This window comes from Meleagris gallopavo, chromosome 1 (assembly GCF_905368555.1).
Source record: "Meleagris gallopavo chromosome 1, MGAL_WU_HG_1.1, whole genome shotgun sequence".
NCBI classification, from domain to species: domain Eukaryota; kingdom Metazoa; phylum Chordata; class Aves; order Galliformes; family Phasianidae; genus Meleagris; species Meleagris gallopavo.
This window is the reverse complement of record NC_139404.1, coordinates 54,707,872-54,723,039: the sequence shown is the minus strand read 5'-3', so window position 1 is coordinate 54,723,039 and position 15,168 is coordinate 54,707,872. Positions and strand designations below refer to the sequence as shown.

Here is a 15,168-nt window from a genome sequence, read left to right as displayed (position 1 = left end):
GCAGTGTTAACTCACCATCAGCCATTTGGATTTGTAATAGTTTGCAATAAAAGTTTTCTTTACTGTGATATTTGAGAGGGAAAGTGACGAGTAGCTTAGTTATATGCTGAGCCCCATCATTAATTGTATGTTGAATAAGGAATTTTGGGAAAATCCAGTAAGCAATGGGAAAAAGGGACATTTCACTAAATTAAAAGTAGCAACAATAAAAATAAAAATGATATCCCCTCCTTCCATAATAGGAATTGACTTTTTGTATCTGCAGAATTGCAAAGAACAACAGATCAGTATTTAAACCTGGAGCACAATGTGATGCACATGTGTTTTGTATCTAAGAATAAAGAAAGTGGGAAAAGTAAGCAGGTAGCTATGAATTGTAATATGTTTAAAAATAAGGTAACTCAATGAGTATTTCCGTTTTCCCAAAATCAGTTCCTGGCAACAGTGAAGAGGAAATATTTTCTCTTGCAATCCTCATTAGATACTAGAATAGATGCAAAAATATTCCCTAACTATTAAGGCATTTGTTAGAAAGCAATGCTAGTGCTCAGTTCCTTGAAGAGGAAGAAGTTTGGAGATCTAGTATGTTGCACCTTTTCGTTCTCTCCAGCAGAAACAAGTCATAATAATAATGAGAAATTCAATTTCATCTTCCAATGGGCGGTGATTAAGAAATGAGCTGTGTTTCAAATTTTCTATCCAATGTTAAAGGGAAGTATCTTAATGGCAAGTGGTATTTTATGGAAAAAATCCTTAATTCAGAAAGGTCCACAGAATATCTATTCAATTATGTCTCTTGCAGCCAGTTTTTCTTTCATTCAGTTTCTGCTTCATAAAAGAAAATAGACCATTTAACTAGACAAGAGAGAGTTACTTTATCTAAAACAAGTTATTCCAACCTTATGTCTGGTACTTTGGATTATACTTACATTAATTTTAAATCCCACTATTTAACAATTAATTTTGTTGAATGCAATGGGATTATTTAAGTAGTAATTACTTTTGTGTGAGAGGAATGGAGTGATTGTAGTGATCACCTCCTTTGATTAGGTTAAAGATCTATTTAGGGTAATAAACAGATTGCATAATAAAGATTTAATTTTTCCTCTGCACCTCAAAAGATAAACTGATGTTTCAAGTTGTAAGTAAAACATTTTACTGGATGGAACTAATGACTTTGGGTGTGAACATTAGCAATTATGAAGGAAGGAACAAAAGTTATTAGGCCATAAGCATACAGTATGTGAAAGAGTAGCATATTTTTATATTATTTTGGAAAGTAAAGATTGTTTCAGCCTTTAATGCATTGTGTTAAAAATCCTGCTACATTTTTAACACATTTACTCCATGACAGCTGCAAGAACTTTCAGTAGTTTGGCATCTTATTTTTTTTTTTTTAATGTAACAGGAGAGAACCTTTCCTATCTGAAACGCTGTTTTCCTCCAATTGGGAACATAACTGTAGTTTTAGTTTTAAAACAATCTGTGGCTGAATAAAACTCTAACAAATGTTGGCATGTTTGATATTCATTGTAATTTCACTGTGTATAGAAATCCTCCCAAGGAAAAAAACTCTACAAAGCAAACAATTCCAGGCTGCCTTTCTCATGTGATTTGTTCATGCCTATACAAAGTGATTTAATTTTTAGATTCAAGCACTAATGTTATTTTTCACTGCTTAGTTCCCTAAATGCTGTTACTTGAGAAAATTGTTTTGCCTGTTTGTGATTCCAGTACAAATAAATTGTAACTTGGAAAACTGTCAACAGGAAGTTATCAAGAGTTTTCTGCATGCCCATTGTAACTATGGGTAGAAAAGGCATAGCAATAGAGAAAATAATCCACCTCAGGCAGACGTATTATCTATTGTAAAAATAAAATTTCTGACTGGAATGTAATTATGGAATGTAAATTGATTAGTAGTTTAGGTTATGAAATGTGTTAAAAAATGAATACCTGAAGGAGAAAAAGGAAGGGGAGATATAGATTATGTCCAATAAAAGATCTAAAGACAGGCTATTTTTCTTAATCAGATACTTGATAAACTATACTTCTGGGGGAAATACCATTATAATTACTACAAGACCCCTGAAAAACTTTATGAGGATCCCTAGCTGTGAATTATGAGCACTCTTGAAATCATTATGTGATAATTTGTAGCTGAATATCTTCAAAATAGTCGTAAGTTAATTTAGGGTAGCAAAGATTGGTACAATGTCATGCTAAAAAAAAATGGTCAGATTTGGTAAAATAAACGCTTGCTGTTACCTGAGCTATTAGTCAAGATGGTTTTTTTGTGGTTGAATAACATGATGCCTTATTTTGATGATGGTGTTTACTGTTTTTTTTTAATATTTTCTTTCTCTTCCCTTAACACTTCCTTTCTTTCAACTTACCTTTACTACATTTTCTGAAAGAAAACAAGTAAAGATGCAGAGAATACATTTTTCTCTACTTTTTATCTCTCTCTTCCTTTTCCAAATAGTATTCTAATTGTTTGGCTGGAAAATAAAAACATATGTTTGTTGTTACTGATGTAGGTTTTCAAATTCTATTAAGCTATTCCAGCGTATAAAACCCAAATCTCAACATTCTTACTGACTAAGTATTGGCAGTACTGACTGCATATGGTGGAAGGAGGTCTGGAATAGATTATCAACTAACTTTTAGAAATAAATAGACCACGCACCATTAATTTTTTGCATAACTGTGAATGTTTTATATTGGCATCTCAATGAACTGAAAATCTTTAAGTACAGAAGTTAAGGTGGGAGAATATTCTACATATTCTGTTTGTACTATCTGATCTACATGTGCTAAATACGGGATGTCTTATATGCTGTTGTAGTTTCTTCCAGCTAAACAATAGTAACAGTAAACCCCTATATCTGAAATTCAGCAGAATTTTTTTCTACGTATAGGCGTAACAGCAATATCCCTCTTGCTTGTGAAGAGGAACAGGGACAGCAAGCCTGAATTCATTTCACACTACTTATGCGCAGATACTTGCTTAGGAAGTTGAATTCCCAACGTCTTTTCGCTTTCAGAGAGTGGTTGGTTATTGGATTGGTGATGTGGATTCCCTCAAAGCAGCGGAGTTTGGGGAATTTAATGTACAAAACCGCTCATTTCGAAGAGTATTCCATTTGTTGAAGCCTTTATTATGTGTTACTCAATCAAATTTGAAATTAGTCTTTTTTTTTAAAGGAACATTCCGGAAGACCTTTTCTTTTTGATTCAACTGTAAACTCACTGTTTTGTTCTGCCTTTGGGTTATTAAAATTTTCTTGTTGCTAACTCAGTGTAGTACAGTTGTTGTACTAGCAAGTTTATATTCCTACACAAGCGGGGAAGTTTACTTCAAGAAGTCTAGTTTTGCAATCTTGATTCATATATACCTTCTAGCTTAGTAATAGGATCAACTGAAACAGTTCTATTTGGTAGAGTTTTATGTACTGCTTTTAAATGGCTAAGTAGCATGTGATGTGGCACAAAATTTTAAGGCATATTTAATGCTTCAGTGCAGTTGAAATACAGACAGATGAATTTGTGAATTTTTTTCAGTATTTGGTCCTTTGATTCCGCATATTCTATCCCTCAAAATTAGGTTCATTAAATGTCTTGCGGGTGTGGTAAAAAAAAAACCCTAATGTCCAAAAAATAATTCATTGTTTATAGAATGTTAACTATCAAGCTTTCTTGACTGCTTGATGGGCTTTTTTGGTGCTGTATTTATTATATCTTCATTAGCTCAGTACAAAATGCATCTTATTCGCCTCTTGCAATATGAATGTGATAGCATTTTGTGTGCAGGTTATTGCAGCATAATGTGTATCATATCAATAAAAAGTTGAGGATCAAGTGAATTTTAAAGGACTATGATGAAGCATTGCAAAAACATCAAAACCAGGAAGCATAATAATACAGTAATACTAAACTAAAAAAAATTAAGCCATGTATGTTCTGAACATTATATAAATAGGATGTTACATTTAGTTAAACAAGATTAGTCATGCATTTTCTGCAGTTTCAAATACTTATTCTGAGTCTTTGGCTATAGTTTCATCCTTCTCTACTGGGTTTGTATGGCAAGTTTTGTGTAGCAGCTGGGCTACAGGTAACCTCTATGAGAAGAGATCAGGAGCTGCCCGCATGCTGGGCAGAGTCAATTCTAAAAGAGACCAACACTGGTCAATACTGACCTCATCAGTGATGCTGGTGATAGTTCTGTGGTAACATATTTAAGAAAGGATAAGTGTGGTAGCTGTAAGAAGTGAATGAGAAAAATGAGAGAAACATCTCTGCAAACACCAAAGTCAGTGAAGAGGGGTATGAGGTGCTCTGGATGCTGGAGCAGAAATTCCCCTGTAGCACATGGAGAAGACTATAATGAATCTTTAAGTGAGACTATATGGATATGGGCACATTAAGTAAGAATTACCCATGTTTATGTAAATAAAAGATAGCAAATATATTCACCTGATCAATTGCAATATCATGCAGATACTTAGGCTACCTCTAAAAGCTGGAGTGTATTAGTTTATGTGGATGAAAGCAGCGTGTGATGAAAGTGGTATAAACTGTGACTGAATTTTGCAACCCCTGTGAAATGAGGTTTCCAGCCATGTATTCTTTTCTGTTATTCTGTTTGAATTTGAAAGTTTGAATTGGAACAAAATAATCTATAGAAGTGAAATCCTGGAAATATAATATTTAAACTTGCTTGTGCATAGAAAGAAAGTATAATGCAAACTTTTAAATCCTAAAAGTGTCTGCAAACCTCTTACTCAACAAAACCAACTAAAACAAACAAACAAACAAACAAAAAAAAAACAGTATTTATTTTGTGACAATGTTTATTGTATTTTCTTTTTGCTTATGTTTGCACAGCATTTCTCATTCAGCTCATATTTATTAGAATTCACCTGTGACATTTTAACAGATTTATTAGCAGGAAATCCCAACCCCTGCTATACCTTTCAATATATTTTAAATAATTTAATAGACTTTCAAAAGGATGTGAGGGCACAAATTGTCTTGCAGACTCCATACCATTTCTGATGAATTGGTCAGCACGTATGAAGTTTGACCCTGGAATTAGAATAAGTGATAGTCAGAGAAACTGTAGCCTAAGGGTAAACTGAAGAAGCTTGACCTGGAATCACCAACTCCAGTAAATATAATTATATTGACTATATTAAAATTTTCACATAATTTTTGTAGTTGAACTACATATTTTGATTTGTCTGTGCTATAAGACTACATTATCTCCTTCCAAAACTAGGAGAGGGCGATGAACATAGAGAACCAGATACAGTAGTGTTCTTCACCATTGTAGCTTTTTGGCAATGGAGGCTATGCATGTTTTGACAAATGTGGCTCTTGACATCAGTGTTCAGTATGCCTATATTTTGAGATTAATTGCAAAATCTGAAGGTTAACATAGAGAGATCTGAAATAATATTTTATATAGAAGTTATAGACATAAATATGTTGAAGACTATATTACTTTTTCAGTGTTTCGCTATTATTGCTGTAAGTATTCTTGAAAACTTGTATATTTTGTATACTTTTGTATATTTTGAATACTTCATATCAATTTTTTTATGTGAGTATTCTCATTTTTTAGTAAAACTTTTGAGATAACAGAATGGAAACTTAATATTTTACTAGCCTTGCAGGTGTTGTATTTTACTTCTGTAAGTAAAGCTAACACAAATTATTATTGGTAGATGGAGCAATCTTCAATCAAATCTCAGTTTGCATGTACATACAAAAATGAGCTGAGTAAAATAAGGGATCAGTACTTCCTCAGCAGTAGCCAAATGCCAGCCTGCATACATCCTGCACCAAAGCAACATTTACAAGGTAAATATTTCACAGGTAAGCCACAGTAGAATTGAATATGTGAATGTGATATCTAATTTTTCAAGTGTTATCAAAGAAAGCTTTAGTAAAATTCATGTATAGATACATTTTCATGAAAAAAATAGATGTCTCATTGCTTTATATATACTGTGACCAGCTAAATGCCTTTGCATTGAAATTTTAATGCTAATATTTTAAAAACTCAAATTTGTTTGAAACACATGTATAGATGTTATTTTAAGGTAAAAAAAAAAGTGATTAATTTTGTGTAATGTTACTTCTTATTTGACATAAGCAAGCTAACTGAAATTCATATCTTTATCATTAAGAAAATAATCGTTTGGGTTATTCCTCCATAAGCTATGTCATATATATATATATTCTAAATCCTTTATGCATATTTTCTAATATTTCAAAGCTTTAAATTCATTTCCCTAATTTAGTTTCCTTAACTTATTTTTGAGCAATGTAATTTTAAAATATCAGCATACTTAATATGTAGCAAATGCAGTGACCAGAATAGTTTTGTTCTGCTTTATAAAGCAAGTGTTTTGATAAAAATTCACATGATAGTCCTGATAGAAAACAGATGAATAAACCCAGGTAACTTCTATTTCTTCACATATGTTTTTGATATTCTCACATGACAGAAGGTATGAATTCATGTCTTGACATACCAGTGCTTGGAACTATTTCTGAAAATGTTCATCAGAATAGAAATTATGGAGAAATGGGGAAATTGAGTTGTCAGCCAAGAAACAAGAACTCCAAGAATGAACAGATGGATTTGAATAATGACAAAGTTATCTATGATGAGGAAAGTGAAACATCTTTGCCAAAAAATGCTAAGAAACGTAAGACTTCAAACAACCTTCAGAAGGAATTGGACAGCAAAATTGATGGAAAAAGAAAGAACAACAGAACTGCAAGCAAGAATAAATTGATTGTTGGTCAGGCAAAATTAACTCAATTTTTTAAACTGTAACTTTTTATTTTTACCTGCATTGTCTGTTGAGTACTTCAGAAGTAAGATTTTGTGAGAAAAAGGTGAAATTCATGATTTGCTTTTCTTCATACTCAAATAAATGAAAATAGCTTGTGTGTATAATTAGACAAATACTTACAAGTCTGATTATGCAGGTATCTTTTATTTTTGATAAGAATACATCAGTATTTACAACTATGCTCTGTTTTGGTAATGAATTATGCTTCTCTCAACATTGCAATGTGAAAATAATGTTAGATGCATATGTATAGCAATACTAAGACACAAATATCTTCCAATCATATTACTCATAATAAAATGTTTAATCTTTTTCAAAGAAGGTGCTGTGAGCCAGTAGTTTTCAGACTTGCCAACAAGGTCGATAGACTCTTCCCAGCATGCATCTGAGCACTACAGGAATATAAAGCACAAGTTTAAAATAGCAAAGAACTAGAATTCTGTATGGCCTACAAATGCCTACACCCCCAGCCCCCAGACTGTTTACAGTAGAGGCAAGTTGGAAATGCAGGATTTAAATAGCACTAACAAATCCCAGATATTGGAGTTTCTAACTGTGCTTTTAAGAAATAGTTTCAGAGACACTGAAGTATACCTTATCAGAATTAATCTAAAAAAATGAAGAGAGAAAAAAATAAAATGTACTTACTGTCAAAATCTCTTCTTCCTATGGGGAATTTAGCTGAATTTTCTTCTTCCACTGTCTCTCTTTCCTGTACTGATTCAATATTCTGAATTTCAGTGTCAGCTGGAAAAGCAATGGCTCCCTTCAGTGCAAGATAAGGTAGTTGCTTTCTGCCTGCACTGATAGGTACACCATGATTTAAGAAATCATGTCTGGAATCAGTGTCCTGTTTTAAGAAGAAAAACAGGACTATCAGTTTACCTTTAAAAAAAAAACAAGAGACATGCTGAAACATAGGCTCTTCCCCCACAATTTTTGTTTCTATTTAAATTATTTTTTATTTTTCATTTTTTCTTTTAATTTAACTGCCCAGATTAAACATTTAAAAACTGGAAATTAGAAAATTCAAAGAGGAAATTATGGTAGAAAATTTCATTCAATCCTAAACTGATTTTTTTCCTGTACCCAACAAGTCATTACTTTAAATTCCTTGTCTTCTAAACGGCTATAAAAAGAATTTCAATTTAACACTTCAGCAATTAAAAAAATGCAAAACTGAAAACTCACAAAAAACTTTAATTTTCTGTCATCGTCTTCATCCAAGAAGCTTTCCTCAATCTTATAACGTTTCAGCAAAGGCATTGATCCTCTCTTTTCAGTTCTATCTCCATTTCGAAGGGTTTTTCCTAAGTTGAATGCAGTTAGCAACATATCTTCATCTTCTGCTTTTTGCAGAGATTTTGAAACTGAGATTAGAAAACCTTGAGAAAAAAGAGAAAGTATTAACATATATGATGAGAAACACATTCTTAATTACTTAATGCTTTCGTGTAAGGTAAGCAGTTTTCAAACTCTAAGCTTTTCAGGTGTAAATTAACATGTTCTCTATCTGTGCCACTTTATATATTTTACAGACTGAATGGAAACTACTTCAGTGAGTGATGAGTTCAGTCTTTTAAATGAGTCACATTAAGGATAAGGCTTTGTATAAGCCTTCTAATCCCATCTATTGTTTAGAACTACTTAAACATTTCTTTAGCTTGGATAATTTTTTTCTTTCAATCTTTTTAGAACAGCAAGATAGCTCCTTTGGAGCATCATTATAGCAAAGCTCAAACAAAACAGTGATGTCCATTTGTGGTGTTTAATAAGCTTCACATTCATTTAAGGCGACTTGTGAAAAGGAACTAATTTACATAATAAGCAGGACTTTTGTGATGGTGTGACTTATCATAGTCTTTAATCAAAAGCGACTTACGAGAGAGTTGAAAAACTTGAAATTTAACAATATCTTAGACTGCTACTGTGTTTATGTTGAAGTAACTAATTTGTCTGTTATCTTTAATCAGTCAAAGAACTCAGGTAAGAAATAATTTTTAATACTTAAGTGATTTTCTGTATTTTCTTTTTGAAAATGAACATTTCCCAAACAAATACAAAATAGTCAGATACACTTGCTAGGAAAGTAGAAAGAAAGTGAAATTTCATTTTTAAATTAACAAATACATATATTTGAGGTCTGTCTACTATTCTGTGGAAAAAAAGGCAGGAATTTGTGTATAATATTTTTTACTTCATCTGGAAAGCAAATGTGGATTTAAGTAATCTCTTAATGTCAATGACAGAAAAGATCTATTCAATGACTATGTGCCATCCCATAAATTCATGCTTATTTTAACCTTTAGGGTGGGGCATAGAACCAAATATCATCCTAAGTAAAGCAAACTAATAGGAAATTGATAAAAAAAAATGAGAAGGTTAGGGTTAGAGTTGGTGCTAAGTCTCCCAGTTGGAGGCTGGTAGTGACTGGAGTACCCCAAGGATCAATAATGGGTGCAGTCCTGTTTAATGATCTGGATGATGGGTGAAGTGCACTTGGTAAATTTGTGGCTGGGATAGTGGCTGACTCACCTGCTGCTACCTAGAGGGACCTGTGGAGGTAGGCTAAGTTGAGTGTCATGAAGGTCAAAAGGGTGTAGAATCCTGCAAGGTTTAGAGCAACTCTAAGCACTGATACATGCTGGGACGCCACCCAGCTAGAGAGCATTGCCAGAAGGTCAGAAGAGATTATCCTTCTGCTCTGCTCAGCATTTGTAAGGCTGCATCTGAAGTTCTGTGCCCAGTTCTCCCCCCACCTCTTCCCACAAGTACCAGAGAGACATAGACATACTGGAAAAAGGTCCAACAAATGGCCACCAAGATGAGGTTACTGATGCACCTGTCCTGTGAGGAGAGGCTGAGAGAGCTGAGACACTTCGGCCTAGAGAGGAGAAGACTAAGGACTGTGCATCAATACCTGAAATGAGAGTTGCAATGATGACAGAGCCAGGACAAGAGACAGAGGCACAAACTAGAACATAGGATGTTCCATCTGAATATTAGGAAGCACTTATTTACTGTCAAAACTGCCTGAATGAGCCCAAGGCAGCCTAATGTAACTTGAGCAGGGAGGTTAGATAAGTGACTTCCAGAAGTTCTGTCCAACCTTTAGCTTTTTGTGATTACCCTTAAGTAATCCTGCCTGTTAATGTCTTAAAACCAAAGTCTGCATGAAACTTTTTTCCATTGTTGCAAGTAAAAGAAGCGATAAGGGAGTATGGAATAGAAAGAACTATGTGAATGGATTTAAAAAAAAAAAAAAGTGAATTAAGCAATATCAGCCTTTTATACAAAGATAATTAACTGAATACTAAAGGTCTGAAGACTAACCTAGCATCTAACTAGCACATTTTTGCAAGATTTGTGTATGAAGAGTCATCAGAAGGAATTTGTCCCATACTCATATGTGAATAATTGTCACGTTTGAGCTTTTGAGCCTAATACTTAGTATTAAATATTGAGCAATAAATAATAGGTATAAAGTCAGATCTCTTTTTTTTTAAACTAGTATCAGAACTGAAAAGCTTCGTAATGCAAGATAGTATTTAAACAATCTTAAAAAATAATTTTACTGAATTTTAGAATAGCACAAAAATACAAGGTCAGTGTTGATTTGCCCAGTAAGATACTACTTTCGGTTTAAAAGGTGGCTTTCTATTTTAATTTGGACTTTGTAATGTTTATTTTAGACCAGAAAAATAAAAAATAAAAAATAAAAAATTAGTTGTTTTGCAGCCCTTTTGAGTGCATTTAGAAAATATCTATCATTTTAACTGAGAGTTTAAAAACATAAACCCTTCATAATGCACTTGTTCATTTGTGTGATCCTCCAGAAGTGGAGAAGAAAGAAACCACAAAAAAACAAAACAAAGACAAAACTTGTATTTATATTCATGTGACCAATTAAGGTAATTGAAATATTTGGGTAGTTCTGAGTAACATAATAATTTTCTTATCATGATAAGTAACTAAATATTTTAGATTTAAAACCAGACAAGCCCATAAAATAAACCACAACAAAACAAAACAAAACACAATTAAAAAAAAATCAACACCAAATTGGTATCTGTGACATTTTAAATTAAATGCCTGTTTTGGCAGTGATATATCTATGCACAGAGTTGCTGCTAGTGATCATATGAACCATTACTTACTAGCTATTTTATGTTCCATATTGTAAGAAACAACATGAACACATACATCAAGAATTGTATCTCCTATTTTTCTATGTTCACAACATATATGCATGTCAGAGTTGTTGACAACTTGTTGACAAATCGACATGAACTATTGCTCATCAGCATGTTTTTGTATAGGTGCTTACTTTATTCAGAATTTCTTTCAGCAGAAAGGACTGCTTTCTGTGTTGCTTTTTCCCCGTAACTAATTCCAGTTGCTCTGATCTTCTAAATGTTAGCTATAGTCTATTTGATCCTGTGATCTTTACCTTAGCAAGAAGATATGGATTTGAGTTTTTTAACTTTCAATCTTAGTAAAGTGATGTAAAATACAGCCTCTCCATGACTAAAGTTTAAGTTGATATATCGTACAAAATTCTTCAGGTTTGTGATTCTTCTTTTTTAAATTATTATTATTATTATTATTATTATTATTATTATTTATTTATTAGACTAGATATCAGGAAAAAATTCTTTACTGTGCAGGTGGTGAGACACTGGAACAGGTTGCCCAGATTGGCAGTGGATGGCCCCTCCCTGGAAGCATTCATAGCCAGGCTGGATGGGGCTTTGACAACCTGGTCAAGAGGGATGTGTCCCTCCCTATAGCAGAGGGATTGGAACTACATGATTTAAAGGTCCCTTCCACCCCAAACCATTCTATGATTCTATGATTTTATTTGATGATAGCAAATAACTTCAATTTTAACCCCTAAATTGTGTCTCAGTGAGTCCAATGACCAAACTTCGGCTTTTCAAAGTCATTCTGCTGGACTTAGCAGGTGTGCCACTAGGAGTCAATGCTGTGTGTATATTTTTAGGTTTTCTCACAAACCTTTACTATGAGAATGAGTATTTTTTTCAATTAAAATTTGTTTAGAGGTACACCAGGACAAGAGTGTGCGCAGTGGTGGTTTCCACATCCTGAAATTTGGAAGAAAAGACACAATGACCAATATGCCTTTCATTATAATCAGAAGCATCTAGAGTTCTATTACTTCTTACATAATTTACTTAAACCTTTAGCACAAAGTACACATGGAAATAAAAAACAAAATTCTGCTTTTTATTTTTTTCAAAAGGTCACATGCTTTGTGCATGCCTTTTAAACTATTTGTTTTCTCTTTGGCCAACTGTACCTCATAAAGCAAAATCATATATCCATGTTTGCACTTACATTCTTATTTTATTAAAATGTTTGAAGTGGTCTTTTTTGATGGAGGGTATCCATATTTCTGATAGAAGTCCCTGGTGCACAAATTTATTGCGGATGAGCAACCAACAGAAGGAGCTTCCTTATAAGCATAATAAAAAGTCTAAAGAAGACCGAGCCCCTTTTCTTTACAGAGGTGAATAGATTTTAGGTAAGGAAAACCACAAAAAAGAGGAGATGCAACTGAGATTCTGAACCACCTTTGAATATATGGAGTCTTGGAGACGCCAAGAGGCTGCCATTCTATTTAAGTTTAATAGAATTCCTGCAATTTCTACTCTTCGTCATTGATGGAGTATTGACAGTGCTGAAGTGAGTCATTTGTTTTGTGTAACTATCACTGAGGCAGGAGAATTTCTTTAGAAGTTTTTCCTCATGAAAATGCTGATCCACCATTAGTGGATCAAGTCCTATAAAGGGTGGCAAGTACTATAGATATACAGTGATCCTAGGACTGACCATAGCTTGGATTTGAGAGCAGCAGCAGTTCCTCTATTTCCAACTTTGTATGAAAGCAATCTAGTTAAGGTAAAAGAATTTTACTACTGATATCATCACAGGTCTTCTACTTATCCGTAAATTTTAGTAAAGGCATATTTATGTTCCATGCATGTGATTCAGAGAGCTGAAAGAATCTTCTGAGTCTGTTTGCATGATGAGAGATGACATACTGCTCATGTGGGTGCTATAAGATGAGTGAGTCCAGTTCTGCCACAATCCCTTTTCACAGACCAGGCATGTAGTAAATCAGCACTTTATTTAAAAAAATAAATAAATCCAAACACTTGGCTGTTCGTTATCTGAAAATTTTATCAATTGTGATAATTATTGATAAAATATATTTTTTTGTAAGTTTATTAATTTTATTCCCCTTTAAAAGAGAATTCCATTTTTGTCTGAATGTTTTTTTCAAATAATACTTTTTTTTCTAACAGCAGAGGTTTTAAGAATCTTGGTGCTTGTGAAGCAATAACATTACAAGTCCACAAAGTATTTTTACAGTGCTTTGGATGCAAGGTACATTCTTGAGATGTGCTATTTTGTAAGTAATTCCTGACAAAGGTCAGAGGTGTTTACAAGAAGTTGTGATGCCTAAAAAGATCATGGAAATGCATTCAAAATTTTCATGTGTTAGGCTGAGTCACATACTTAAGGCATGCTTTTGGGAGTCTCCTGATGGGTCCTGATATTAGGAATCAGATATCTTTTCGTGTTGTTATTGTGAAGTGAAATTCAAAACCTACAAAGGTCCCACTTGGTTTTCTGTCTGCTGTTTTCCATTCCAGTCCAGTATACTAATGATAGAAATGTTTATTCCTTATCCATTCATGTGCTACTAGCTCTACTGTAACCAGAACCTTACAATACTTGTAACGTCCTCATTACTGCAGTAGGTTATTATTCCACTGTTAATGACTACTATCCAAAATCTAGGATTCACTTTATGATCTAGGAATTGCTCCAGACAGGATCAAATCGTACCAGTTTCTGTTATCTCAATTACAGTCAGGCCCTTTTCATCCCAAACATGAACACTGATTGAAGCATGTCTCACAGTCTCTCAGTCACGTAGTTTCTACACCTTATTACCTTCGTCTGCAGATGAGACTGTACTAACACTGATACTCAAAAGTAGAGCCAAATAGAAGTTTCCAAGAGTTACTGCATAGAATGGCAGACACACTGGAGATTCCACTGGAATCAGTCCAGGAGAAATCACAAGTTTCTGTCCATATTAGGTGCCTCCATGCCAGCATGCCTTGTAATTCCCATAAATGTGGGCCTTTCGGAGTCAGCCAAATTACTCTGGCAGATGTCTGCTCCCTTATTATTGACGATACAGGTGAGTGGATTGATGTTATCCAGTGCTATCACCAAGCTTTGAACAAGTCCATAAACACTAGTGCTGGATTGTTAAGTGCAGCATCATTCCATTAATGGGACAGGTGAGCATCAAGGTTTGCAAAGATTCCTGACACAAGATAAGGAATTGCACAAAGCTTTAATTAAACAAAAGTGAAACCAACCTATTTTTAAATTATATTCTTCTAGTTATGAACTACTGCTGTTTCAATCAAGGGTTTTTTTCATGGAATTTGGAATTGTTGTCATTGAAATATAAAAATATTGATGAAGAACTGTGGAAGATTTTCCTCAGCTAGAGTTATATTTTATAAGACCTGGTTAATTTTCCTGCAAGAAATAAATATAGTTATCTCAATACATCTCTGCGTTAAGTGTTTGTTTGAACTCTAAGGGTCATTTTGTCCAAAGGCAAGTGACATCAGCTGTCTTAGGGAAATGTACTGTTGCAATTATCTTTGCTAAACATTACTATTTCAACTTGATCCTGAATTTTGGATAAAAGTATGGTTTGCAACTGAATCTACTCTGTTTCACTATTTTGGGAGATGCAGTCAGCCATTCATAGTTGAATCTGCATTGTTTCACATTCAAATAATTACTCGCTGATGTTACATTTGATTCTCTGAGATGTTATCAATGTGCACCCTACAGCATACTCTGTTTTCTTTTATTTTTTTGCTGGCATTGCCTGCCATGGACACTGAATTGTAAGTGACACTGAAGGGAGCAAGGGTTCCATGCTCTTTATACTATACATGAGGCACAAAGAATAGAACTGGCATAGATTACAGCTTCGGCTGGAAGTCTTGGTGCTGCTTCACCTGTACAGTGATTCTTACTGGATATATAATGATTTGCAAGTGTTCTTCCATTTGGGATCTGAACTCAGTGATAGGTTGTACTTTATGCAGCCTGTTGAATCATTTGTTTACTGCATTGCACTTTAAACCAGCTTAACCTTCAAAACAAGCTTTCTATTACAAAAACTATAAAATCACATACATAAAAAATATGCAAAGGCTGCTGCCTCCCATTT

The 15,168-nt window shown here is 33.7% G+C and overlaps 2 protein-coding genes across 3 annotated transcripts in view; one reads left to right on the top strand and one right to left on the bottom strand.

The window, feature by feature from the left end:
• The window catches only part of PARPBP (PARP1 binding protein), a 48,070-nt gene extending 40,877 nt beyond the window's left edge, over window positions 1–7,193 (top strand). The window contains exons 10-11 of one of the 2 annotated variants that reach the window (XM_085228155.1): window positions 5,733–5,868; window positions 6,519–7,193. In XM_085228155.1, coding sequence (XP_085084281.1) covers window positions 5,733–5,868; window positions 6,519–6,853 — 471 coding nt within the window. In that variant the 3' untranslated portion in view covers window positions 6,854–7,193. Of the gene's footprint in view, window positions 1–5,732; window positions 5,884–6,518 lie in introns of both variants that reach the window. The other variant, XM_010713484.4, reaches the window with a different exon arrangement.
• A 5-nt stretch (window positions 7,194–7,198) lies between these two features.
• Window positions 7,199–8,303, bottom strand: PMCH (pro-melanin concentrating hormone). The gene is made up of 2 exons (XM_085228172.1): window positions 8,064–8,303; window positions 7,199–7,722 (listed from the first exon to the last, which is right to left on the bottom strand). The coding sequence occupies exons 1-2, from the start codon at window positions 8,301–8,303 to the stop codon at window positions 7,477–7,479; spliced, it is 486 nt and encodes a 161-aa protein (XP_085084298.1). The 3' UTR covers window positions 7,199–7,476.
• Window positions 8,304–15,168: the final 6,865 nt, after the last annotated feature.